Here is a 27,262-nt window from a genome sequence, read left to right as displayed (position 1 = left end):
ATTATCATTACTATAATTATTATTATTGACAAGACCAGCACTTAGTCTGTGTTGTGATTTATTATGATTACTTTTCACTTCTGCTGGAAGACATCCAAAGAGAAAAGCTGGACCAGATGCATCAGCAGTTAACTGTGTTGTAATGGTGGAGAAATAAGAGCCCTGAAAAACACACACACACACACACACACACACACACACACACACACACACACACACACACACACACACACACACACACACACACACACACACACACACACACACACACACACACACACACACACACACACACACACACACACACACACACACACACACACACACACACACACACACACACCTCCTCAATCCTACTGAAACAGGGCTGGCAGGAGGGAAAAGTATTCAGATTCTAAGTCCCAATACAACAATTTCCATTACAAGTGAGTGTTTTTAAAATCCTACTTAAGTAAACCTACAAAAGTATATCAGCAAAATGTACTTAAAGTATAAAAAGTAAAAGTACTCTTTCTGCCCAAAGAATGTTATATTATCATATATGACATTATTAGGTTGTTAGAATGAATACATGCGTAAGTAGCATTGTACTGTTGTAGCTTTTTTTTTTTTTTTTTTAAACACTGCTATTTAACCTTTAAGCTTTTTGTGACAAATTGGATAATTTGACTTCTTTGGGCCTCAAACTATCTGAAAAGATTAGAGGGTAAATCTTTATTTGGTGAAACTGCTTACAACTCATAGGCATCTGAAAGATGACAAGGAAACACAGGGAGATCACAGGGAACCACGGGTTTAGTCCTTTAGTGTTGTATTTTAGCGGTATAGCTGCCAGATAAATGTAGTGGAGTAAAAAGAAAAATATTGTGCTCTAAAATTTAGAGGAGTAGAAGTAAAAATAGGCATAAACTGGAAATACTTAAGTACAGTACAAGTACATCTAGAGTAAATGTACTTACTTTCCACCACAGCTGGCAGGCTGAGCTTCAAGACTGCACTTCACTATTTCATATAAACTCAAAACAGGAAAGGGTTTCAATTCACTCCTTTGTAAGAAAACTTTACATATCATTGTGGTAGTGCATGAAATGTACTTTTTGGCAAGATAAAAAGGAATGAATGAACACATTGCTGTGAATGAAGGCAAATGGTCTCTCTTAAGCATAAAGGTTAGAACCTTTGATGAAAGTACTGTATGTAAATACAAAATAATTACATATGTATTGAGACAAATTAGGCAACAACTCTAATTTTCTTTTTCGTCGGTTTTGGCCCCCTTTTGCCCCCTGTCATTTAGCTGATATTATAGTGGTTTATCTGATCCACACAACATATTAGGTTCATTATGAAGTTCTACTATGCAAATTTGTCCAAGACTTTTCAGGCAAACCCATGTGACTTCATGAACTTTGCATGGAATTAAGATTTTGAAATTAAACTCATTCACGCCGGCTAAGAGGTTTATATTCCCACTGAACGGAACCCTAATGTAATCCCATATATGCAAAGCTGCTGTGAGCTCATCCTCTCACCTCTTTTTACTTCCCTCTTGGTCCCTCTGCCTCCAGTCCAAACGGCTCTTACGATACAGCAGGTTCATGTCGCTGCGGGGTCGCTCCTCCTCGCAGCCTCTCACAGCGCAGTGTAGCCGCTTGCTTCGCCTCTCTATGTCACGCAGGAAATGCTCGACTGCCACATCCTGGGCAGAGCCAGAGCTCATGGTATAGAAGAAGTCTCTGGAGAAGGGGACGTATGTCGCAGGCAGCCTCCTCCAACTCACCTAAACAAAAAGAAACAAGGGCAATGTTTAAGCTCATTAATCATTAAAAAAAAAACATGTTTAACAGCTCCCCTGGCCTACTTGCAAGCTGACAAGATTGACAGTGATTACTTTGAGATGTGGCGACGCACAATGAAACAAATAATCAAACCCAAATTACAGCCAGAACTTTGGGGGAGTCATAGCTTATCATGCTCACTGTGTCATTACGAACAACCCTGCCCATTACTCCAACTGGCAGCCTTCAAAGCAGAGACACAGTGATGCGTGATGATGAAGGATGCAGTTTTGTTTACCCCAACCTCAAGTGTATCACATGAAAACTATACTTTCATTATCCAGTTATGAATATTTGAGTAAGCATGGTAACTCAGCTGCAGAGCGTCTCTGGCTGCAGGCCCTGGCCTAGCTAAGCCTGTCTGCTAGCCAGACAGTAATGTGGTTTGTCATATGTAGCGCATGAACAGCTTCCTACTCACGCTCACCCCATGAGAAGTCAGGCTTGTTGTGGGGCAGATATCGGAGGGCCCAACAGTGTTTTCACATTGGAGAATGTGAGTGTGCAACGCAATTGGCTAAGAAAAGCACAGCTGTCAGCTGATGCATGTTTCCAGTGTTTTTCCATCATAAATAGCAACAGAGTTTTTTTAGTGGGGGACAGTATAGCATTATTATTGGTGCTTCTGGCATCAGTTTGCTTTGAGTTGCAGCAGTGTTGGTACACAAAACTGAATCAGTCACTGAGATGCATTAAGGTTCGGTGTTGGTTAATAGTTTGAATGGCTCATATTGCCAGGTATTGCATGTGAATCAAGTTCAATGATAATTTTGCTTTTATATACCTTGACCAAAGATGCAAGCAGCATGTAAAGGGCAGAAAATATACATGACATTTACACTTTCCAGCTGTGTAATAGCTCTTCTTATTCTGGACATATATAAGACCACTTAAACCACAACTGCACGTGGCCAGGTTGGCTCAGTGGGTAGAGCATGCGCACATATCCTTGGAGGTTTATGCCTCGACGCAGAGGTCCAGGGTTCCATTCCGACCTGTGATGATTTCCTGCATGTCTTCCTCCTTTCTCACCTAGCTGTCCTGTCAAATAAATAAAAGGCGAAAAAGCCCAAAAAATAATGCTTAAATAAAAAAAATAAACTGCACAACGCCCTTACTAAAATATCTAAACCATCCCTCACAATGCACAGTGGGAGCATCAGACCCTCACCTGGTCCAGGCAGCATGTTGAGCTGTGTAGCTATGTGGGATTCTTCTGTCACAGCCCAGCGTGTCATCCGGTGTGTCAGCGTGGCTACTGCTATTCTTGTATCCCACAGCCCTTAACTAAACCATGACCGCTGCTTCTGCCATGCTTGCTGACTCAATGTTAATTAGGTTAGGGAGCTGCAACTGTAGGTTGGGCTACTGATAACTGGAGCTTTGATATGGGTTTTGAGGATCTGGCGGCTGAGCGGGCAGCCCTGCGATTGCCGCATTGCATGCTGTGGGTTGGTGTGTTATTAGCCGAGCTACAAGAACCAGGAGAGCTTCATCTTACATCTGCAGGTAGGTTCGTCTCATCAAACTAGGCTGCAAACCTCGTTTATACATAAACCATGCAGTGCACTCATATAGGTTGGCTGTGATCAAGTCACTTTAAATCCCAAGTAAATTCAGAACATTTAGCAAGTTGTTTCAGAAGCATCTGTAGGTTCAGGAGTCACTTGATTTCTTCTCATTAGAACCAGAAGGCAGATGGAGCCACGATTCATTTAGCTGGATCTGCATGCAACACTGCAGACTACTCATTCATGCACATAAGCAAACCGATCACATACACACTCTAATCCCCCATACATGCTAAACACACACGTACACACACCGTGTGAATCCGTAATTGCAAATGTTAAGCCGCTGATTTGAGTGTGGGCTACTGATGACACAACATTTTGATTGTCAATAAAAAAATTTGGAAATGCAAAACATTTGGAGTCTTTGGGTGTTAAAAAAAAGAAGCTATAAGTGAAATATTATGCAGTTTAAGATTTTCCTTTTATAAGTATCTTCTGTTTAAAATCTTTTTGTCTTTCACTGCCACTGACTTTTTAACACTTCTGGAACACTTTGTGCTGCAGCTCTCTGCCCTCCAGCCTCCACCTCAGCAAGTGGCCCTGTAGTGTTGCTGCACCTCATAAGACAGTAACACTGCAGAGTGGAGGGACACATCACAGACATGGCCTGGCCATTGGGGCAATATTTCCACAAAACATATTTAAAATACACATCGAATTACTCTGGGGTATGTTATCCCTTTGTGTTTTGCAGGCATCCACAAAACATGTGATTTGAAACAAGATTACAAATACCAACCTGCCTTCTTTTTTTGGATTACAGAAAAAGCATTCATAAGATATATTTGCCTTTGCAAAGCTTCTTGACTAGAAGCAATTAGATTAAAAGAGCAGATAGTACAGAATATCTTGTTCATTAGACATCATCTTGTTTCGCCTGCACACCCAGGCCTATGATGTTTGGCTTTTTTGCATCCCTTCAAGGCTGAATTAGCACAAAGAAACGTTGTAATTTAGTGACAGTAAGTAGGGGAGAAATCGGTAGTATTTTGTACATCCACCGATGTTTAAGTCTCATTTTATCAATGATGTGGGATCTCTATGTAAAAAAAAAAAAACTGTAGCCAGTATATGCTTGAGTTTATTCTGTTTCTCCCTAATACTACAGACATTTTTGCCCACCGTTGTACAGTATCATAACTTAACCCCACGGCCACATGGTACACCCCAGTCATCGCACTTCAGACAGACACATTGCTGCAGTTCAGCCGGAGAAACAAACAGGGAGAGAGGAGGAGGAGAGAGGCAGAGAGGATGCAGGAGCGAAACGTTCAGGAGAAGAATGAGCAGCAAGAGAGGAGGAGAGATCGAGGCAGCGGGAGAGAGAGATGGGAGGGGGCGCAGTGAAAAATGGGGGAAGCCAATAAATAGAGAGTCACTAAGGGATCAACCGGGCTGATGATAAATACAGTATGATTAGGCGGAAAATGTAAAACTGGAGACAGGCTGATGGAAGGGAATATCGAGGAAGGGAACATGAGAGTGGAGGGAATAAGCAAATGGAGGCGAGGAAGAGAGGATAGAAAAACAGTGAAAGGCAGGCAGACTACAAGAATGGGGGAGGGAGGTGAAATCAAGCCTCACACTAGTCGCTGTGTGTGGTCTCCTAGCAACACTGTCAGCCATGCATCTCTTCCTTAACCACTGAATATGCAACAAAGGAGGACGTCAGCCTCGTCATACGTGATGATCCCCGGGTTAAACTTCACTGCTGCTACATTTGTACCCGATGCCCCACTAACAATTTATCTCAGGTATCTTAAATGAAGATAGCATCCTTCTCCAATAGCAACCATACAACCTTGCTGCTGAATTCATGATGTACTGAGCTACACTGCACACTCTAGACCTTGCAAAGGCTGCTACTTCGACATAAGTAGTCCATCCAAAATAGGAAATCTGTCTAATAAATTTAAAGGAATAACATGACATTTTATTATAAATGCTTTCAAGGTTGATTTGAAATATTTTATTTGTCAGTTGAATCCCTCCTGTCACATCAGCTGCAAGTCTTTAAGAAGTCGGTTATTAAGCATGAAAATCAGGTATAGATGTTCGCAGCATAGTAACATTTTATCACCTGTCGCAGTAGGAAAGAGAGCCTTGAAGCGAGATAGATTAGAATAATGTGAGCTTGGAGAATAAAATATTAAGACTGGAATACTAAAAACAGGAGCTCAATGAAATCCCACCTGGTTGTGATCACTGATCTACGAACAAATGCTCACGTGTTGATCTTGTCAAACACCAACTTCCACGTGCTCGATGGTCTGAACAAAAGCATGAGACGGCTAAGGAGTACATAATTCGGTAAGTAAAACGTTCCCAGCCACTTGTTTATAATCTTTATTTTCCTTTATCAAACAGTCATCTAGCGAAGAGGCTTGTATGACGTGACAAGATGTGTCATTTTATCACCACGGTTGGCAAAGCAAAACCTGCTTTCAGAAGATAAATATTGACCAGTGCCAGGAACTAAGGTCTGCAGAGGATTCATTTCCTGAACATCTGGTTGGTATCTACTTTTTCACATTCAAACAATGCACAACGTATCGGTTTCAAACTCTTTAAAGCACATCTTGGGTGGTGACTGTGATTTTGGGTTGCAGCATGGTCGTGCCAATGATATCTGTCCATTGATTGTCATTAATAACTAAGGCATAATGAATAAGTTTAAAAGCTGCATAGTAATAGAGTGAAACGGAAAATTAATGTTTACAAACAAGTACCAGTCAAAAAGTTTGGACACGCAGAGCAAGTCTGTTTCCAGTCTTTGTCCTAAGCTAACAGGGTATTTACCGCACAAACATATAAGTGATATCAATCTTCTCATCTGACTCTCTGCAACAAAGAGAATAAGCATATTTTACAAAATTTCTAACTTTTCCCTTCTGAGAAAGTGTCAAAGACTAGTTCGTATTCCAAAAGTTAACTTTGTGCTGATAAAGTTATGCTGGCAAAATATTAACGGCCAGATGTCTCACACTTTCGGTTCACAGAAGCTCAACTTGCAATGTGAGATACTGTCCTAAACATTTGGTCAGTCAGAGGATTTATGCGGTATCACACCATTAAGCATTAACAATTAGCAGAAGGTGTTCTGATGTGGACAGGATATCCCTTAACACATCAAGGGAACACTGACACACTCAACCTTTCATAACATCCTCACCAATAGAGTGATGGTGTAAAGTTCACCTATTTGCTAGCAAGATGTCATGATCCAGGTATCGGCCTACAGCTCTCTAAGGACGCAATAGTTGCTCCTTTCAAAATTTGAGAATTAGGCGTGACATAACCAAATCACCCCATTTCATTGTTTGAATCATCACTTTTATTTCTCCAAATACTGGGTTTGATGTTTATGTCCGTTTTGGGGTCTAAAGGACTGCCTGTCCATCTAAAGTGCTGAGTTTGGCCGTATGAAAGATGATCATTTACCTCAATTTAACAACACATACCTTTGGAACATGTAATTCCTGCCAAAAAAGAAGGTAAACTGGATCAGGATGTTGCAATCTTCTGACAGCGGTATGGCACAGGCAGACTTAGAGACATTGGAAAGCTTGGACTCTGCGAGGTCGACCTGCAGGCCAGAAAACCTTTCAAGCAACATGCTCTGTTGGCTTTTACACATTAGTTAGGACAAAAACTAAATCAGTCCAGCTCCCCTAACAATAAAACAGTGACCTATGGTAAAACCCGCTTGAAAATCCAAGCAACCAGAAAGATGCGTCTGGTAGTGTGACCAGTCTTCTGTCTGTTACTATGGTAGTACAACGCTCCCTCTTGTGTCTTGTTGTCCTAACTATAGCCTGCTCTGGGTCGCTCCTCCAATCTCACAAAAAGTGTTCATATACTAGATATTCTGACCTACTCAGCAGGCACAAATGCATTTTGTGAAAAAATCTCAGCGCAGATTATACATTTTTTTTTGCACATTGAGCCTAATTATTATGTATTTTAAAATGTGTCTGTGGTAAGAAAACAATTGAGATTATTCAAATAATTCCCTCATTGTGCATCACTAAACCAGAAGTCATCCTTTGCTGCTATAGAGCATTGCCTCAACTTCTCTTTCTTTCTTCATGTGCTGCTCTTGTGTGATGAATGCTCTACAATATTGCATTGTGCAGTAAAAACGCCTGTGGCTGATGAGAATGGACAGGAGGAGGAGGAGGAGGAAGATGTAGAGGCTGATGCATCACTCAAGGCCAGGGATGGAAGGCACATAAGAGGCATAGACGAATTTTGCACAGTTTTTCTCTTGACCTCTTTCTGGCGTTTTGCACATAAAAATAAGTAAGTAATATTTTTTGTATTTTATAAGAATGGTCACGTGGAATAAATCATGTTGCATCATTCTTTTTGGGGTCAAAAACTCAAATACACTTACTTAAATATACATGCACAACACTTTGCACTCTTTGGATTCTCCTCCTTAGCGTTGTACAACCTGAGTAACCACTAAATTTTTCATGGACTGCAACCAAAAATACCCTACAAAAAAAAGCTTTCACTGTTCCCCCTTGTCCTGTGCTACCACCAGGACACAGCTTTGAGCCACGACAAACTTGCAGAGATGCTTAGTGTTTGTCTCAACTATGCACCTTTCCTGCCATCAAATGAATCTATTATTGTCGGCGTGTGATTGCATAAGTAAACATCTGTATAATGTGTGCATCATTAATAGTTAAAAATGTGTAGAGCTGCAGTTACAGAGTATAACATGCTATAGAAATAATAAATAACGCAATACTCATCATTAGCTCGCCGGTCAAAAAGAGACAGCCAGTGTATGACCCCCGATCCCCATTTCCCACCTCAGTTTGCCCTTGCCTTCATCATCTTCTGCTAGAATCTGCAGTAACCAAGGTGACCCACTGCACTTAGCATACATGAACACTTAGCAGCTTACAGTTCCAAATGCCCTTATACAACACTGGACACGTTTTCATTAATTTCATGTTTACTTTTTCTGTCGCACATATACTGTAAAGCAGAGGTCACCAACCTTTTTTAAACTGAGAGCTACTTCATGGGTACCGAGTCATACGAAGGGCTACCAGTTTGATACACTCTTCTGAAATAACAAATGTGCCCAGTTTGCCTTTAGTTATATATGATGATTATTAATGATTAATGATTCTCATCTTTGTGAAGACACTGATCATGTTAATGATTTCTCACAATAAGTATCAACAATGACTTAACAAGGTGGGAAACGGATATCAATATTACATTTTTCATTTTTAGAACAGGCCCGCGGGCACCATGTTGGCGATCCCTGCTGTAAAGGGTTCAAAACTTTCACATCACAGAAAAAAAAAGCAGGAAAGAGACAGAGAGAAGAAACGAAAATTGAACAATGAAATCAATCAAGAAAGCAATCCTTAGAATGTGTTCAGCATGAGCACTGTGTGCAATAACAAGTCCTCCAAACAATACGACGATATAGGTTGTTTATTCCTACGCTCTAAAATGACCCATAGGAGTGTTTCATATATTAGCGCCCCTAGCGGTGCCAGGAAATCAGACCCACAGGAGCATTTACCGCCCTTAAATCTAAAAGTAATGCTTGCAGTTTAAAACACGCCGTTGACGTTGTGAAACAGTCGCAGCTGGGTTACGTTTATACACAATATCTACTTAAAGTGTAGGAAAGAAATCATGGTTTGGGTTAAAATCATGGACATTCGCTACTTACTTCACTTCAGGCTACGCACGTGACGCAGAACGTGACATAGTTCTGTTTGTTCCATAAAGCTAAAAAAAACAAACAAACGGGACCCAAAGCTGGGTCTCCTGCGTGAAAGTCCTGTGATTTTTTGACCCATCGACCACCTGCCACACACATAACTTCAATTTGAGCGTGGATTTGCGTCTAATATAATTCATCTATGATTTACGTGCTCTTATCATGGATGTATAATGGGCTCTTATACTTCGTCAACTTACCTCCTGCTTGGCTCCCATCAGAATTACTACGGCCACTAAGGGCACTGTCACTGTAAACGTAAATATGGCTCGTAATTGAAACTTAAACAAAGGACTTATGCAGGCGTTTTTCGGGGAAGGAGGACAGTCTCCATTACACGTGGTGTGACGGACAAAGACATTATTCAGGACAGTGAGTAAACTCTAGTTTGCTCTTTATATTTGGATGTGCAACCCAGACTGTGATGTATAGCGCTGCAGGGAAAAGAGTAAGCTTAGAGTAAACTCCACTCTCACCCTCGTGCATGAGGGGAAGAGCTCCACTCTGCAGCTGCACATGCTTCACTGAGCCAGCATCCCTCTCTAACCAAGATCTGACTTATTTTAGATGTGGATTACCCAGCAATATTGCCTGCCCCACTGTCTCTTTTTTTTCTTGGATATTTATTAAACAAATACTGATCATATAGAAATTCACACTGTATGTCAGATAAGTAATGGTGCACGTTTACAGTTTTTTCCAACTGCTTACACACAAAATCTTTTCATGTCACACGATTTTTGAAACCTCTCACTCAAAGTGCAAAACTACCCAGCAAATCTCCAAAACCATAAGCTATTTCTCAGCCTTTCGCTCATCTTTCAATTGCATAAAACACTTTTTTCAAAACATTACACACAATTCTCTACCTAAGACACAAAAATCTAACAGGAAGTGACTTGCTATCCATTTCTAAACAAAGCCAATCAAAATGCTATACTTATTTACCAGGGCACACACACACCAATCATTGCTTTAGTATAGGCCTATACAAAGGTCCAAGGTCTGATTACCAGTTTTGAAAAATGGATGCCAACAATAGACAGAGAGTAAGAGGAGTAGAAGGAAGAGAGAGGGGATAACAACGAGGACGAGGACGAGGGAAGAAGAGTAAGAAGGAGAGCCATCTCTGATGAGATCAGGGAGAGAAGCCCATCTTGAGTAGCTTTATAGTGGCGTCCATACTGCATGCAACTATCTAATGACTATTTCAGCATTACAAATCAGACTTTGTTTTGCACAAAGTGCATACAATTCTGTCCCCCCCCCGCCCCGACACACAAGCAGGCACAAACACTCAACACACACACACACACACACACACACACACACACACACACTTTATTCTAAAAATGATACCTTTGGTTTACATATGTTTATACTTTTGTGTTCTTGTTTCATGCTACTGTAAACAACACTGTGCTACTCTTACTAACGTGATCAATATTTTCTGTTTTACTGTAACATTACATTGTTTTTTACAGGTGCACTTTTCAACCACTTTCAGCAGATTACTCTCTAGAACATTGTAAATGTAGATATAAGCCTATGAAAGACAAAAGAGCTTTAGATTTAGAACAACAGTGTGTACATGGTATATCCATATATTTACTATTATGAAAAAAAGTGTTCCATTTGATGCAAATGCTTCATTTTGAGATGTGTTTATGGTATTTTGAATGCAGTGTTTCATTTTGAAGGAGATGTGAGGCATTTAGCATTTTGTGTGTACAGTTTTAGGAATTGTGTGTAGAGTTTTGAAAAAAGGAGACAGTTTTGAAAACGTGTGTAAGCAGTTGGAAAAAACTGTAACACAACAGCTTTCCACAGTACACGATGCTCCTTATCTCAAATGGAAGTGAGGAATGTCTTGTCTGCTCTACACAACAACATGGATGATCTCTCTGAGCCAAATCAAACCTGCTTGGACCAAAGCTAAACCTATTTTATGATCCACAGCTGCCAGACTTCACTACATGTGCTTACCGTCTACGGATTCAAATTCCATCGTTTTGATTTATTTGATTCACCGATTTAAAAAAAGAAGCTAAAAACATCATAGCCCTCGGCACATAGGCTGTCCCTGCCCCAACAAGACCAACCTCATAAACTATTCAGCAACAATTAAGCAAAGCCCACTAGCCCAAAGCAAAACAGGGATCAACTCAACATCACTGTAAACTAGACATGATTTGCCTCCCAGCAGCTTGTAGTGGGCTTGACTCATATCTCAAAAAGAGCTAGTAGATTTTAAAGTGCCTTAGAAAGCCTTGTTTGCAGGGCAATATGTAGTGAGAGGCTGAAGAATGGCAAATGGACATGTAGACTCTGGTCATTTCTATCTAAAAAAAATCTAATTAAACAACATCAAAATTATTATAAGCCTGCTGGTGCACTTGCTGAGTTGAACCTTCTTCTGATTGAAAGATTGAGCAGCAGCAGCGCAGCAGCAGCAGCAGCAGCAGCGTTGGTGTGATTAGCAAAGCCAGATATAGGCCACAAGTGGTCTTCCAACATTCAAATCATCCTACTCCTTGTGCTCAAAATCCCCCGATAGGAGAGTCATAGCGTAGGTTGCACAGGATAATCACTCTCTCACACTCACAGGTTGTTTAGACCCTACAGTGTTCACCAACATGACAGTAACTCAGAAGAAGAGATATTGTTAAGACACTTTGATGCACTTGTTTGAGAAAATAAAGAGCTTGAGTGGTAAAAATGTACAGGCTTGTTGGCCTTACAGGTGTGATTGGCAGGTTTTCAGCTCAGGGTCTCACTTGAGCAAGTCCTATTCCTGTCATTCCCACTGTTCACTGAACTAAGAGTGATACAATTAACAGGCACTAACTGGGGCAAATGGCAGATCGCAGCGTGTCTGATTCAGGCAGTGTTTTCTTATATATGGTACTTCCCCAAAATAGCAGATAGAAAAACATCATTGACTTTAACAAGATGATTATGAGTGGCTTGTGTAGAGACTTGTTTTGGCCCAAGTGGCTCCCACTTGTACAGTGTCACCTCTGCTGTATTGGCTGCAACCGTGTAATTGTTTTTGATGCACCAATGTTCTCGACACATTGCTCTGAACCGGCATTGTTTATTTGCGATTTCTGATTGTGTAGAAAAATTGCCATTTGAGAAAAAAAAAAAAAAAAAATCAGTCAGATTCTCAACTTAATTTACCCAGAATTGAAACCTATTACAGGGCTTATAATAATAAAAAATTAAAATAAAATATGTAAACAGATATATGCTAAGATCACCTTCTTTAAAAAGGGGCTGTACTCGAAATACTTTAAAAAAGCAGCGGGCTGGGACTTCCTCCACACAGCTAATACAGTTCTCCAATATGTGAAATACCTAAGTTTTTTCATGGCCACATGCACATATGGCCAGACCCGCTATTAGAACAAAGAATAGAGACGCTCGGATGACAACACACGCAGAGGGAGTGTAACTTTATTCTCTGGTTAAGACACCATTACTCCACTACAGCAAATATGTGTTTGCTGCTATATTAAGTTCTGAATAGTTCTGAGCCCCTTTAAATCCATGTTTGTATTTGAATCATCAAAGTTGGAGCTCCTTCTGCTGACATCTAATCAATCAGCTGGGATTCTTTTCAGCTAAAATAAAGATTGCTCTGACATTTACAACACATACTTGCATATCCTGCATTCAGATTTGCATTTCTAAATTCACTGTGTATACTTGCCTATTTCACATATGGTTGCTGAACCCTGAGTTTTTGCTGGTGACCTTTAATGAATGAATTGCCCCTGTGCGATACTTCTGCAACCATTATGCCGCCTACACATGATAAGCGATTTGCTCTGCGCGCACCGCTAGGTAGGGCGCAGAGCAAAGCGCAGAGAGCAAAGCACAGCACAGGTATTCGCCATCGAGGGTGGCAAGAAAGCTTTTTCCCGTTGCTAGGTAACGACAGCTGTTATCTCATCGGTTGCGCTTTCGAAAGGTCAGCGCCAACTAGGTCAAATTTGAAATAATTTGAACTTTGAGCGCAGCGCAAAGCGGCAAATCCGAGCACTGCTCTCCCCATAGGAAATCAACAGAACGGCCAGCGCAAAGCGGTTTTGCCGCCTAAAGCGTGTAGGCGGCTTTATGCTCCACGTCAGTTTCGGACCCTCGTAGGCAGTGACATGTTAGGATAACAATGATGTGGAACATAGATTTTCGCTGTTTGCAACACACAGCTGCCAGAAAAATATGTTACTGCCTCCTAATGATTTAGTTAGTCAAGGTCTTTTGAAGGTCTTTGGTGAATTACTGAGTGTCTTTAATGAGAATAGGGACAATAACACATGACTCTAAGCCACTGTGGACCGTTTATCCATGCTGAAACATGTATAATTCAAAATAGAGCTACAACGTGCTCCACTAGTAACTCCTTTTCTTGCCAATTACTGTTCTCACATAATGATGCTTAAATGACTATGCTAAGGGCTTCTTAATAATAAAAATAAAAAAAATAAAAAGATAAATGGCACACGAACACATGTAAACATATTGCTTTCTGTCCCAAATACTTGCATGGTTATCCATGTGAAAGATACTGCACAGATACATATAAATAGGTAGTGATTAACATGGCTTGAGACTGGGACCTCTGTGCCAACAAGAGAGGAGTAACTATTGGCTCCTCACTTTATTTATTTTGCATGGTACCATGCGAATGGTTATGAAAGGTTTAATGAGAAGGAAACAGAGGGGGAATGAACAAAGATGAGTTGCCTCAAGGAAATCATTACCACACATCATTACTCTTGACTACACACTGCAATGAAGACTTGGGTGCTGTAAGAGGCTTACAGACCAGAAAGACAGCATTTTAAAAGGGAGCATTTAATTTGAATTTTCACTGGTTAATTTGGACATGTACATCCCAGACATTCTCCGGTCAAACAAGGGACACGCATGTATGACCTTATGGAGCACCCAGCGAGCCAACAAACAAAGGGAGCTCCCAAATAAAGTAATAAGAAGCCAGTGGGTAGCCTATTTGTAGAGCAAGTGGGTGCATGGGATGTCTGTCCATTTCAAATTTCACAATGCTTTTTTCAGCCCCTACATCCAGTGCATCATGTTACAAAAAAAAAATAGAAAGCTATCAGGCAAATAGATTACAAATCATTTCTAAAGCAGAGCAAGAATTATGTATGCTGTTATATCTGTTTAGAGAGGAGGAGTTCAGAGTTGTAGACACAGCTTAAAAAAAAAAAATCAAATGGGATTCAATTTTTTTTGTGTCCCTCTCTTTACTGGACAGCATATTAATAAAGAGCCAGGAGAGCCAGAAGACAAAGGGAGAGGACATCTAACAATGTCCAAGGCAGGATTTGTACCCAGGATACCACTGGTAAATGGCATTCCCTTTAATCAAGGATCCACCAGAGAGAACCTTTACACCCATTTATAAAACACTGTGACAAGAAATTTAGCAGGGTTTAATATTGATGCGGGATTCAACAATTTGTATCATTATAATATACAATACTAATATAAACCTAAAACGGTAATTTAGGTAATGAATTCGATTTTGCCTACATTAGTGACAGACGGTTTAAGATTCAAAAGGGGCATTCCACACATTTTCATGGTTTTTTATTTTGTGAAAACAAGTGTCTGATGTTAGCTTTTTGAGCACCTGAAGTCTGAGAAAATGACCCTGATGATGTCACACCGATGTCACCAGGGTTATCCAAGCTCGGTCTTCATTCATACATTTATAACATACAGCCTGTGTTTCAACCTGGGAGCATGAAGTTTACCAGGAAGTGAGCGTATCACAAGGGTTTTTATTGAGATGCATTATGGGAAGTGTAGGATCCAGTCTTACAAGTGTCATCCAAAGTCAGGATATCTCTACGGTTTCAATTTTCACCAATATTTTTTCCACTTTTGAATGAAATAGTTTTATGAAACAAAAACATACATCAGCTTTGCTAACTCCCTTTCTAATTAGAAGTGTTCTATATTTTGCATACGAGGAAATTCAATAGCAAGATGAAACACCCCTGGAAGAAGTCTACTGCTTCATTAATAGATTAACAAGCTTGTTGATTAAAAAAAAAAAAAAAAGAACATCTCATGCCACTCAACCAACACCTCCATAATATATACAATTCCAAGCTAACAGCCAACTTCTACACACATGAAGAGGAATAATATAAACTTCACTTAAAGTCACCTCATCTCGACAGTTTCCCCATCATCTCTGAGCGGACACGGACGTAAACAGACATCATTAGTATGGAGTTACACGGATTCCAGTACTGAGACAAAGATGTCAGTCACAACTTTGCAGAGCCCAAAGTGACGTATTCAAATGTCTTGTTTAGTCTGACCAAAAGTCCAAAACCCAAACTTACTCAGTTTACTATTTTGACAAAGTGAAGCAGCACACCCTCCCATTTGATAAGCTGGAATAGGACAATGTGGAGCACTGTTTTATTATTTTGGTTGAAAAAAAAAAAATATAAAAAATATATATATATATATATATATATATATATATATATATATATATATATATATATATATATATATATATATATATATATATATATATATATATATATATATATACACACACACACACACACACACCTCTTCTGAGCTATTCAATCACTGTTACTTGAGTGTTATTTACGGAGCATGAACATACAGGGGGAAGCGAAGCACAGTGATGAGAGAGAAAATTGTGGCAAGATTCAATCCAAAACCACTAGGGGCAAACTTTCCCCTGAGCTAAACAGTCATCTTTTCTACTCGTAGTAAACAAAGTGAATTACTTCTCAGACCCAAATAACCAGAAATGGTTCCATTGGGATGATCAATGAAACCTGCACACACAGCCAGAAGCACAGTTTATAAATCCTAATAGCAGTCACTCATGTTGCCCATGTGCTGCAGTGGAAACAAGTCTTCATCATTTCTCATGCCATCTCCCTCTGACACAGCTGAGAGAATCAGGATGGTGAAACCACAGATGGAGCACCTGTTCTCCCCTTAAAGAAACAACAATGCACACCGAAGCCAGCTAAACACGTCTACAGTGGTATTGATTTTGAAATATCTGCACGACAGTAGTAGCCATAAATGTATATATTACTTTTACCAACCTATTGACTGCTGCTGCTCAAACTCTAGGGAAACAATCTTTTTGGGTGCACCGAGAAATCCACAGCAAGAAAAGAAGAAAAAAATCCATTACTGCTCATCCAGACAAGGGTTTCCACTCCACTAGAGAAATGGGCTTAAAATGTCAGCATCTGCCACGCATGTCGCACATCCATCAGTCCCTCTCCTCTCTGGCCCTGTGTGGGCCTTCCCTCGCCCCCTCTCTGACTCCACTATATTGGTGTATTCATTCAATCTTCCAAACTTAATACTGAATTGCTCATCCTTTTTGGAATGAGACACGATGTAGGCCTACACTGCCGGTCAGAGCAACTGAATCATCCACTTCATGTGAAAAGCTCAAATGTAGTCAGAATCCTTTCTCCTTTATTGAAAACACTGGTCATTTTTATTCTTTCCGTAAATACATCATGAGCTCTGCCAAATTTGATTAACTCTTAACCAAAGTATCACCATATATCACCATGCCATTTATTTGCTGCCACATACAGTTGCGGTTTCCTGATTTAATCACATTTCTGGACTGAATTTGGGATCACCAGGCAAGCAAGGATAGGTTGTGCGGGCCCTGGTTTTGTTTCTGCATTTAAGACACACTGCACAGTATGTGTGGCTCACAGCCTGCACTCAATGACCCCAAACCCACAGCTGCTCAAAACCATGCCCACTCCCCTCTATTTGTACCAACATGTGCTTAAACCAAACAGCATAAGAGTCACATATCAGATCAGATGTATCTGTATCTGTTAGCCTAAGCAGGACTTAAAGTCATAGGAAGATGTTCTACCATATTCTGCTCCAAGGTCAAACAAGACTGACTGGTAATTAGTTTCATTTTATATTTCAGTTCAATTTCAGGCAGATAGTAAGTATCCAACACGCTGGTGCTTCATCCCTAAAGAAAAACCATCATCCTGTTTCTACATTCACATAGGAATGTCTGTTATATTCAGTAGAAGTTGCAGTTTTGTGATATTTGCACCCAGTCCTTTTAAAATCTCACATTGTTTTGTAGCAGTACTAACTGAGATTCCTGCTTATTTCAAAAATAAAATGTCCATTCAATCTAGATATAACATTTCCAGCCAAATTAAGCAGCCTACTCTGATTCTTCCAACCACTGAAAGGGATATTAAAGCCAGTCAGGTATAGAATAACTATAACAAACGTTTTCATTTAAGCTTGTGGTGGGGTGGTGACGAAGAATTCTCCCAGTGTGTGTGTGTGTGTGATGGTCGTTTTGAGTGGCTGTCACGCCCGGAAAAGGGGGGAAAGAAGCAGTGTTGACTAACCTTAATTTCACGTTTATTTCCCAACCCCTCGATCCTTGTGGATCGTCTCATACAGGATGTAAGGTGTGAAACTGCGGCAGTTTATCGGGTATCATCTTTTAAATAAAAAAAATAAAAAACACATGTGATGATCGAGGCTCTCCTCATCCAGACGCCTGACTCTCCCGCACCTCAAAGACGCGCCAACACATCCTCACCTGGCTGCGCACAAACACACAAGCATCACCAGCGTATTCACAATCAGAGTAACTACCGCCCATTCACACACGCACCATACAACCCTGCTACACTCTTATTATCCGAAAACATGCAGATGTTTTCCATCATGGCCTTGCAGAATGGGGCTCCTCACGCTGACACTGATGGGGTGTAGGTATTTGATTAATAACGCCGTGCATGCTCCAGCATCAACAGTCAGCTGATTGAGGCTTGTTTTTTAGTGAAATATTTATAAGGTCTGTCACGACTGAACTTAAACGCGGGCTGTGGGTTGCATTACGCGGTCGGTGTTGCCATATATTCCCATCTCTTTTGTGTTTTGAGTCAGAATACAGGCCTTATATTCGCCGTCATGGGCTGTGAGGCTTCAAGGTTGAATAATTTGGCTTGTGAACACGCAGCGGCTCACTGTCAACCTTTTTTTACGCGTAAAAATGCCATCAGGCCCGTATCTCCTCCGCAATACAGCGTCGTATTCTCTGCTGCTAATTAGGCAGACAGTGCATTTTGACTATGACAGCTGGTTATATGGCTAGATGATGTAAGCAACTGATGCGGAGATTCATGAAGCGAAAACATAATATTAACGAAGGTGTGATACCTACCTTTGAAACGGGGTAGCCTATGGCTGGCGCAGAGGCAGACAGTGCCGATATCCAGTGGCCCAGGCTCGTAAAAATCAGACAACAACAACAACACCACGCCGGTTGTTGATGACACAGCTGTCTTGGTAGACTGGAGGGGAGGAAAAAAATCCTTTCCCAGATGTGTCAATTGACGTGGGAAGGAAAAATCAGTTATTCAGACGCATATTACCGGACTGACGCCTTTTCTTGACGCGAAAGGTCTTCCATTTTTATGATAAACAGCGCACTGACTGTAGGCTACCGAGGCTCGGTGTAGCCTGGCCGGTGTGAGATCTGATTGAAAACCATGGTGCAATTCAATGCGACGTTACAAAAGGTTCCTCTGCAAACACTCAGGTACAACGCCATCCTTGTGGGCTTCAAAAGAGGCTCCAGCGCGACCTCCACAAAAGAAACATGCTTTCAGTTCAAGCACGAACAGAAATAAAATGTCAAAACAAAGATGCGCAGATATCAGCGCGCTGTGTTGGTTCAAGCGCTGGGCATCCTCACTGTGTATTCGCATCCATATTAATATTCATACGTACTTCCTGAGAGCAGACCAGTGGTTGTTTTATAGAAAAAAAAAAAAAAAAAAAATGCATCCGAGGTCTTTGAGTCCAACTGAGACGAGAGGCAGTTATCTTCTGGCAGTTATCAGCAGACCGAAATGAAATTTCCCTTCACGACTCATATTTAGCAGAAGGATTCAGCAGCGGACTCATTAAATGTCAGGATGGATTCTTGATAAAGTAGGCTAGCCGACGACTCAACTCTATAACTATATACAACTCTCTCAACTATAATAAACCTGAACTATATTATTAGAATACACAAAAACAGTCATATGGGGGAATGGGCCTATTATAGGAGCATTATTTGGATGTAATGGGAGATAAAAACACATTAAGTATAAAAAAGCTCGCCATAAACCCTAACCCCAGACATATAAAGTAGGCTAAGCAGTCATATGAATATTGGTGTGACTACATGACCAGTTGTGTAAATTAAAGCCAAGGGGTAGAAATAAAATGGGATCTGACTGAGAAAAGTGTGGGAATCCAGAGTCTGTATAAAGGAAAACACCGTCTTAATAATGTATTTTTTGTCCCTTCTTTTTTAAGGAGTATGTGTATATAATTATATAATAGGGGGGGTGTCACATGACCAACTAGCCAACACATGGCCTGTGTGAGGCTGACACGCCCCCTAAAGTCTGTGGGAGATTGTATAGTTAAGGACAGCTGAGAGAGTTGAAACGTTAACAGACATTAGTGCTCCCTCTTGAGAAACAGGCCTAATCATGTAGGCTAGTATCATTAAAATCTTTGGACTCTCACTGCTAAAAAAAATAAAGCTGTACAGCAATGAGCACGGGTTAAAGTATGGCTGTGAGGGTCACGTCAACGAGCAGGCACCTGAAGAAAGTCCACACTGGTCAGTCATTTAGAGAATATTTAAATTCTATGCAGTGGTAAAAAACTGAAAAAGATCTTTTACTTAAAGCAGCAACACAATGTAGAGATACTTTGTTACAAGTAAAATACCTGCATTCAAGATTGTCCTTAAGTAAAAGTAAAGTATTAGCCTCGAAAAATATACTTAAAGTACCCAAAAACAATACTCATGCAGAAAGAATCATTTTCAGAATAATGTATAGAATATTGCTGAATTATAATTATTGATGCATTAATATGCACATTACTTTAATGGATCAATTAATCCAAAAATACATTTATATATAGTATTACTAATCTGAATCTGCAAAGTAACTAGTAACTAAAGCTATGAAATATATGTAGTGGTGTAAGAAAAATATTTCCCTCTGATTTGTAGTGGAGTAGAAGTATAAAGTAGACAATGGAAATACTCAAGTACAAATACGTCAAAATTATACTTATATTGACCATAACCATAGCTCCATTTCCAGTTTGGCCTCTGTAACACTAGCCTCATTATCAAAGAGTGTTTCTTTTAATTGTCTTTCTGAAAAGCTGAAACATCATCATGGACTTCCTTCTCTAAATTATATATTATTTCTATCTAAATGTATATTCTAAAATAAATCAAAAGCTACTGCTATACCAGCTAATAACATTTCCTTTTAAAGTTCCATTCTTTTGTTAGCATTCAACAAATACATCTCCCATTAGGCTTTGACTGCACCTCTGTGTAAAAAGACTCACATGGGATTCAATGTTGAAGTCCCTGCACAGCCATAGTCCACCTACGCAGGTGCTTTCACCTGATAAGACCTCTTTCACCTGATAAGCCCTCTGCTCAGGACTGTGTGAGCGTGTACAAACTGCACTTAATTGGCATCTCCCTCATCCTGCTGTTCATTTTGTTGCACCTGTTCGGGCAGGACAACTTACACTGTTACCATTCTCATTGGTTTACAACGTTTGGTGACATCACGTATCTCCCAGCAAAGCTCCACCCGACTTTAACCTGACTGGAGGTCCAATCAGCCAGAGCCATTAAAAACACCTGCGTGAGTGTGCAGGCCCTTTAATGAAAATATACCCTTTTGGCAGCCATGACAGAGCTGGAAAAGCACAGGTATAAATAATATTAACAAAGGCTCCAGTTAGCCCTATCGGTACAATACCAAAATTGCAATGCATTTTTTTGCTGCCGTTTTCTCTCTGCTGTTCATTAAAAGCCTTCCATTAGTTCAGGGTGCAGAGTCCCTTTACTTTGAGAAAGGCTTGTATTGGGAAACAGCAGAAAGTGTTGAGCTTTATTAATGCTAGCCTAAATTGATTAGAAATGTAGTGAGCAAGAGCAATATTTCTAGTAAAAGTGACATTTGTGTCCGTTCATGAGGAGATTCATAGAGAAGCCAATATTTTTGACCACTGACATGTAATCTTTTTGGCCACTAGAGTGCCCAGCTACAAAGGAGACACAAAACACCAACCTGATAATACAATTATTGTTGCATGTCCTCTAGGAGACGCTGTGCAGAAAGTATCCAACTATTAAACTTGTCATGTTTTATCTCTGACATTGCTTGCTTGTGTCAAAGTATCGGGGGAGTGGATTCGTTATCAGCAGCTTTAAATGGTCAAAGTGCATCCTGTCCGTTGTGCTTTCCCTCAACTGGTGAACCTGCATCCCTTCAAAATAACGTTGATACAAACTCTAATAAGGTAAAGTATTCTATTTCATGATTAGCAGTATGATTATAAAATTGGTTTTATGGTGTCTTAAAGGAATACGCCACCGTTTATTGAAATAGGGCTTATCACGGTCTACCCTGGCTGTAGATAGGTGGGCCAATGCATTTTTTGTCTCAGTGCAAGTAATTAGATTTTTTCTTTCTTTTTTTTTTTTTGGGGCTTCCTTTTACTCACAACATGCTAACCGGCAACATAGGATTCCATTCACTACGCTACGCTAACAAGCGGCGGCGCTGCCGGTGTTGCACCGGACTAAAGCGATGCATGCACAAAAAATGCGTTGGTCCACCTATCTACAGCTAGGGGAGGCCGTGATAAACCCCATTTCAACAAACGGTGGCGTATCTCTTTTTAATGACTTTTCAGCGAAGGTGTTTTGTGGTCAAACACGCTTGGGTGAATTTAATTTGTGAGCAAATTAAAACAGTTTAGCTAGGTTTCGCCTTCCAGCTCGTTCATAAGTTATATCATCAGGCTGCTGCCTGCATTGCAAGTTTTTAGGCCCTTAACTTGCCTAAAGGAAGATTAAGAGCAAAAGCTGAAGTGGTCATTACTGATACAATCTGATGTCTACCATAAAGGCTACTATCATAAATGTCATCATCCCAGATAAGCAACTTTTGTCATTTCTATTGGCATAAGATATGATTTATATACGCTACCAGTCAAAAGTTTGGGGTCACTTAGAAATTTCCATTACATTATTTTATTTTTTATTTTTTTAAATCAGGGCAGCGATTTTCAGATTACATCGTGTTCTGACATAATTGCAAAAGGGTTCTCGACTGTTGTAGGTAACAGAATTTATAAATCCAGGATAACCAATAATAAGCGAGGCTTGACCTAGTCTAATCTGTGCAGCCTGGCTTGGTGTGTTTCATGAAAGCCAAGCCAAGGAGGAGCGACTAGGTCGAGCCAGGCTGAAGTAATTCAGAAAGCTGCGCGTCCACGGCTTTCCTCAAAAGACCACAAGGTCGATCAGATTTACTGATGCCAACCTGGAGAATACGCATTGTACACACTTCATACAGAGTGAGCAGCAGCTTCTTATGGAAGTATGATAACGTGAAACACTTTGTATAAAAAGAAACCCGCCCGCTGTAATGAAACGGCGAGAAAGCGTGGCAGACGATTGCGGACCGACTGAATGCGTAAGTAGCCTAAATATATACATTAACTGACCACTGCTCTGAATTGAAACAGTCATAATCATAGCATTCAAGGATAAGGCTACTAATCATTTGCAAAAATTAACAGTTGTATTCTTTGCCTTGAAAGTAAGCAGAAGATGTTACTCAGGAAATTTATCATGAAGATCAATTTTCTACAACGCTAGAATATGATGCATAAATATCACTCTGTTTCTCCCTCTTTCTCATGGGCTAAAATATAATTTCCTAAGTCATATTAACTTCCACTGCTCTCTTTTAATGCAACGTGTAAAACTGTTCCTTCTCTACATATTATATGCTTTGGTCCCTCATATATATGGACATAGAAAATAAAGACACTGGAGAAATTGGACTCTAAAATCTAGAAACTATAAAGATAATTAAGTGATCAAATCCATGCACACTGTAAACATGAATGGAACAGTATATTCATCGGTTATCTGTTATTCTGTATTCTAACAACAATATGAACAGCAGTCTTCATACAGCAATATAACCGTAATAAATGGTCACAATGGTCACAACTTTAAATAATATCAGTACTTAAATGAACAGCAATATGCACCTGTTGTATTTTAACAATAGGGTAAAACCACTGCTGGGTGATCCGAAAAGGCTCCAGGATTAAATAAATCCTGGCTGTTAGCCTGGTCAGGCGCAGGCTAGCTACACAGAATAAATCTCCATGGTGATTTATGTGCCTCTGCTTTCGTGAAACAGAGTCAACCGAGGTTTATGTTTACCTTAATTCATCCAGGATAACTTGGAAATCCCGGCTTAATCCCTTATCTTGGTTTTGTGAAACAGGTCCCAGGTCTGTAATGGAGTGCAATGGAAATTTCTAAGTGACCCCAAACTTTTGACCGGTAGTGTACCCATTTTATTGAATGAAAGCGCAGTTTAAAGGGTTGTGATTACTGAAAATTAATGTTATGGCCTCCAGGTTGAAGGAATGACAAAACAAAAAACTCAGTGGAAGAAGTTTTTAGAGGCAGTAAGTACTCTGCAATGGGTACTCAGCTTTCTCTTCTTGGGTAAGATCCACTACATTAACCCTTTTTTTTAATTTATATTTTAGTATGTCAAAAGATAATTGCTATAGTTACATTAGCTCACCTGTTAATTCATAAGCTTGTCACTGCATCTTTTAATACACTGTATTAATACTGCTAATTGACATCTCTTGTATCTCCAACATATGATGTATAATACGATGTCAGGACTGAGCTGTAGTATCCTGATGGTGTACCTTATGTTTACCTCATTGTGGCCACTCTCCACTCTGTACTTCATATGGCTGGTGATGGACTGGCAAACCCCTGAAAGAGGTAAACGAAATGACATTGTTCAAGCATCCACGAAAAATGGAAGAATCCTGTTAGCGGTGTCTCAATTCCATACTCTAGTGTATACAAATTACAAGCCGGTGCTGTAGCGGAGGAGTAACTAAAGTTTACTTTTTAGTGTATTTATAATTTCCCATGAGGTATTCCACAAGGAACTATTAAGGAGTTAATCACAACTGGAAATCATTAAATTATGGATGATGGTAAAGCCGCTTTTGTGAACACCCTAAAAAAAAAAGATTGCTGTTTCATTGTATAATTTCCTGTTAGTATAAACTGTTGTGTATCGCTGTCCCAATTTCATACTGCACATTGATTCTACACAGAATCTAGTAGATGCTAATCAGGATATTGATTTTTGTAGTTAATATACAAGAAACCAACACACTGACAGAATATTATACAACACTTCAAACTGCAAGTTTAGAATTCCTCTGCCAAATAAGCTCTGAGAAAGGAAAGTGTTTTCCAAATATTTTAGTTTGTTTGTTCTGAAGTGTTCCTGGAGCTTTTTTTTTTTTTTTTTTTTTTTTTTCACTGTGACCTCAATTTACTTTGTGCATTGCATTTAGGTAGAATAGTGACCATTAACAGCACATTTTGGGGAGGTATACATGGAAACATTTAGTCACTTTTCCAGTGTGAACACGCTACAGTTGTGTAGTTGGAGTTGGAAAAACAGTTGTACTACGGCAATTATGGAAACTGTGCAGTATGACGTTGACCCTGTCTCTACGATTTCTAATGTCTCCATCAGGGGGCAGGAGAACAACATTTGTGAGGAAGTGGAGGGTTTGGGAGCACCTCAGAGATTTCTTCCCGATCAAAGTAAGTTTCAGATTTTGGTGTTTTCATCATCGGATTTGATTAAATTTGGTTGGAACGCATGGATGTGACAGTGGCCAGTAGCATAACTATATTGAAACAAAAGTAGCTTTTACTTTAAAATCACTCTGGGTATTATCTGCTGTGACTCTTTATAAAAGGTGGATTTACATATACGGTATACATCTAATAAGATACAAGTCTGTCTTTCAAATCTCCCATTCAATGACCTAATGTACAGTGTAAGTGGATTTGGTTTAATGGTTAACAGAGATGACTGTTCAACTCTGTTATGCTCAGTTGGTGAAGACTGCCGAGCTGAATCCTAACAAGAACTACATCCTAGGCTGTCATCCGCATGGTATCATGAGTTTTGGTGGCTTTGCCTGCTTCAGCACCGAGAGCTGTGGCTTCACTAAGGTGTTTCCTGGGATGCAAGCCACCCTGGTGGTATTGGCAGGACTTTTCAGGCTACCTCTCCTTAGGGAGTACTTAATGAGTGCAGGTATTTATAACAATGTTCAACCAAAGGACTGAGCTATTGACATCAACCATATGGAACACTAAACCTTTTTCAGACTGCAAATGGAAGACAATGTGATTGTTACTGTCTTACTTTGTCTGATCAGGTATCTGTCCAGTCAGCAAACCAAGCCTTGTCCACCTCCTTTCAAAAAATGGCAAGGGAAATGCAGTGGTGATTGTGATAGGGGGCGCTGCTGAGGCTCTGTACTCCTCTCCTGGAGTAAACGCTGTAGTCATGAGGAAGAGAAAGGGATTTGTCAGGGTGGCCCTCGAGTTTGGGTAAGAGCACTCTTATAAAAATAAATAAATAGCTGTTGGAAGTAATCTTTATACTCACATGTAGCCAGCAGCCCACAACTGATATTACCCCTGATCTTCCGCAGGGCTGATCTGGTGCCTGTTTACTCATTTGGGGAGAATGAACTCTTTCGGCAGGTGATTTTCTCCGAAAGCAGTCTAGGTCGGAGGTTACAAGACCTGTTTAAAAAGATTATGGGTTTTGCCCCATGTCTATTTGTTGGAGAGCACTTAGCATTCCTGCCCTACAGGACTCCAGTCACCACTGTTGGTAAGTGTTCAAGTCTGTAGTTAAGCTGAACTTCCTGTCCCGAGCCTGTTTTTATTTATTCTAACGCTCTGCTACTTCCAGTGGGATGTCCAATCTCGGTGCCAAAGCGTGTCACACCTACTGAGGAGGAGGTCGACCACTATCATAGACTGTACATGGAGGCCCTGTCCAAGTTGTTCCATGAACACAAAGTCAGCTGTGGACTTTCTGACAGTCACAAGCTTCGGATCCTTTAGAAATTCCACTTCCAAATTAACTGTAGCAGTTTTTATTCGCTGCTTTTAATGGGGCTCACCCTTAATGAGAGTGTGGATCTGATCTGTTGAACTTCTTAAACAATAGATTGCTCAGGCAGGTTTTTGTACATGCTTCATGCTGCAAGTTCCTACTGTATTTGAATTCATGAATGTAAGATGGGATGCCCTTCATGTAAGAATATGTTCATAAAGCAGTGAAAAAGTGTGCCAGGTTTGTCATAATTTTCATAACCTAAAATTACTAATTTCTAATGATTCCACGATAGCTTCAAATGTGATTTAATGTGCATGCTTGCTAAAAATAAGTTGCATTTTCATTTGTGTAAATTGTATCAACAAATTAGGATGACCAGGACCATCTTCAGAAGAGAACTTTTACTTTTCATTTGAGTTTGTACAGGTATTGTTCCTACTTAGAATATTTAAAATGTCTTGCACCACTGCAAGGTTTCTGCAGCTTTATCAAAAACTGCCAGCACGCATGCACATACTGTAGTCATTCAATGGTTTACCCAGTAGAGGGCAACCATTTACAACTGCTTCACTAGAAGGGTTGGTCTTCTCCACAGCGCTGAGTATGCAGTCTATGGCGAGTGGATTGTGTCATTCAAAGGATAACAAGAAGAAGGCGCAGGTTACCCTCCCCGCAGTCTTGAGACATGTGCAACAGAAAATCATGAGCACAAATGTGCAAAAACACCTTGTTGAAAAGAATTCAGTGTTCAAAATATAATTGTCCAAACATCAGCCCCTCTTACCCGTTTTCTAACCTTAAAGGAACACGCCGACTTATTGGGACTTTAGCTTATTCACTGTAATCCCCAGAGTTAGACAAGTCGATACATACCCTTCTCATCTGTGTGCTGTAACGCTGTCTGACACCCCCAGCATTAGCTTAGCACAGCACAAATCCCGC

At 40.2% G+C, this 27,262-nt stretch overlaps 2 protein-coding genes across 2 annotated transcripts in view; one reads left to right on the top strand and one right to left on the bottom strand.

Moving 5' to 3' along the window:
• nyap1 (neuronal tyrosine phosphorylated phosphoinositide-3-kinase adaptor 1) overlaps positions 1-20,844 on the bottom strand; it is a 31,272-nt gene extending 10,428 nt beyond the window's left edge. The window contains exons 1-2 of the mRNA XM_028594502.1: positions 20,655-20,844; positions 1,533-1,780 (exon numbers count right to left, since the gene is read on the bottom strand). Coding sequence (XP_028450303.1) covers positions 1,533-1,720 — 188 coding nt within the window. The 5' untranslated portion in view covers positions 1,721-1,780; positions 20,655-20,844. The remainder of the gene's footprint in view (positions 1-1,532; positions 1,781-20,654) is intronic.
• Positions 20,845-20,925: 81 nt separating this feature from the next.
• mogat3b (monoacylglycerol O-acyltransferase 3b) lies at positions 20,926-26,551 on the top strand. The gene is made up of 9 exons (XM_028594507.1): positions 20,926-21,030; positions 21,500-21,623; positions 23,769-23,859; positions 24,046-24,153; positions 24,929-24,999; positions 25,297-25,501; positions 25,626-25,800; positions 25,905-26,089; positions 26,171-26,551. The coding sequence occupies exons 1-9, from the start codon at positions 21,008-21,010 to the stop codon at positions 26,323-26,325; spliced, it is 1,137 nt and encodes a 378-aa protein (XP_028450308.1). The 5' UTR covers positions 20,926-21,007; the 3' UTR covers positions 26,326-26,551.
• The last annotated feature ends 711 nt before the right edge of the window (positions 26,552-27,262 follow it).

The sequence above is a fragment of the Perca flavescens genome, chromosome 13 (genome assembly GCF_004354835.1).
Source record: "Perca flavescens isolate YP-PL-M2 chromosome 13, PFLA_1.0, whole genome shotgun sequence".
Taxonomy (NCBI): domain Eukaryota; kingdom Metazoa; phylum Chordata; class Actinopteri; order Perciformes; family Percidae; genus Perca; species Perca flavescens.
The sequence above is the reverse complement of the archived record's forward strand: the minus strand, read 5'-3'. Positions and strand labels throughout refer to the sequence as shown.

Bases quoted from the DNA above. Each gene is read 5' to 3' on its own strand.
- mogat3b (XM_028594507.1), top strand. From the start codon at position 21,008: ATGACAGAGCTGGAAAAGCACAG. The intron at 23,860-24,045 runs GTAAGATCCACT...ATACGATGTCAG, and splicing joins ACTCAGCTTTCTCTTCTTGG to GACTGAGCTGTAGTATCCTG. The intron at 24,154-24,928 runs GTAAACGAAATG...TGTCTCCATCAG, and splicing joins CTGGCAAACCCCTGAAAGAG to GGGGCAGGAGAACAACATTT.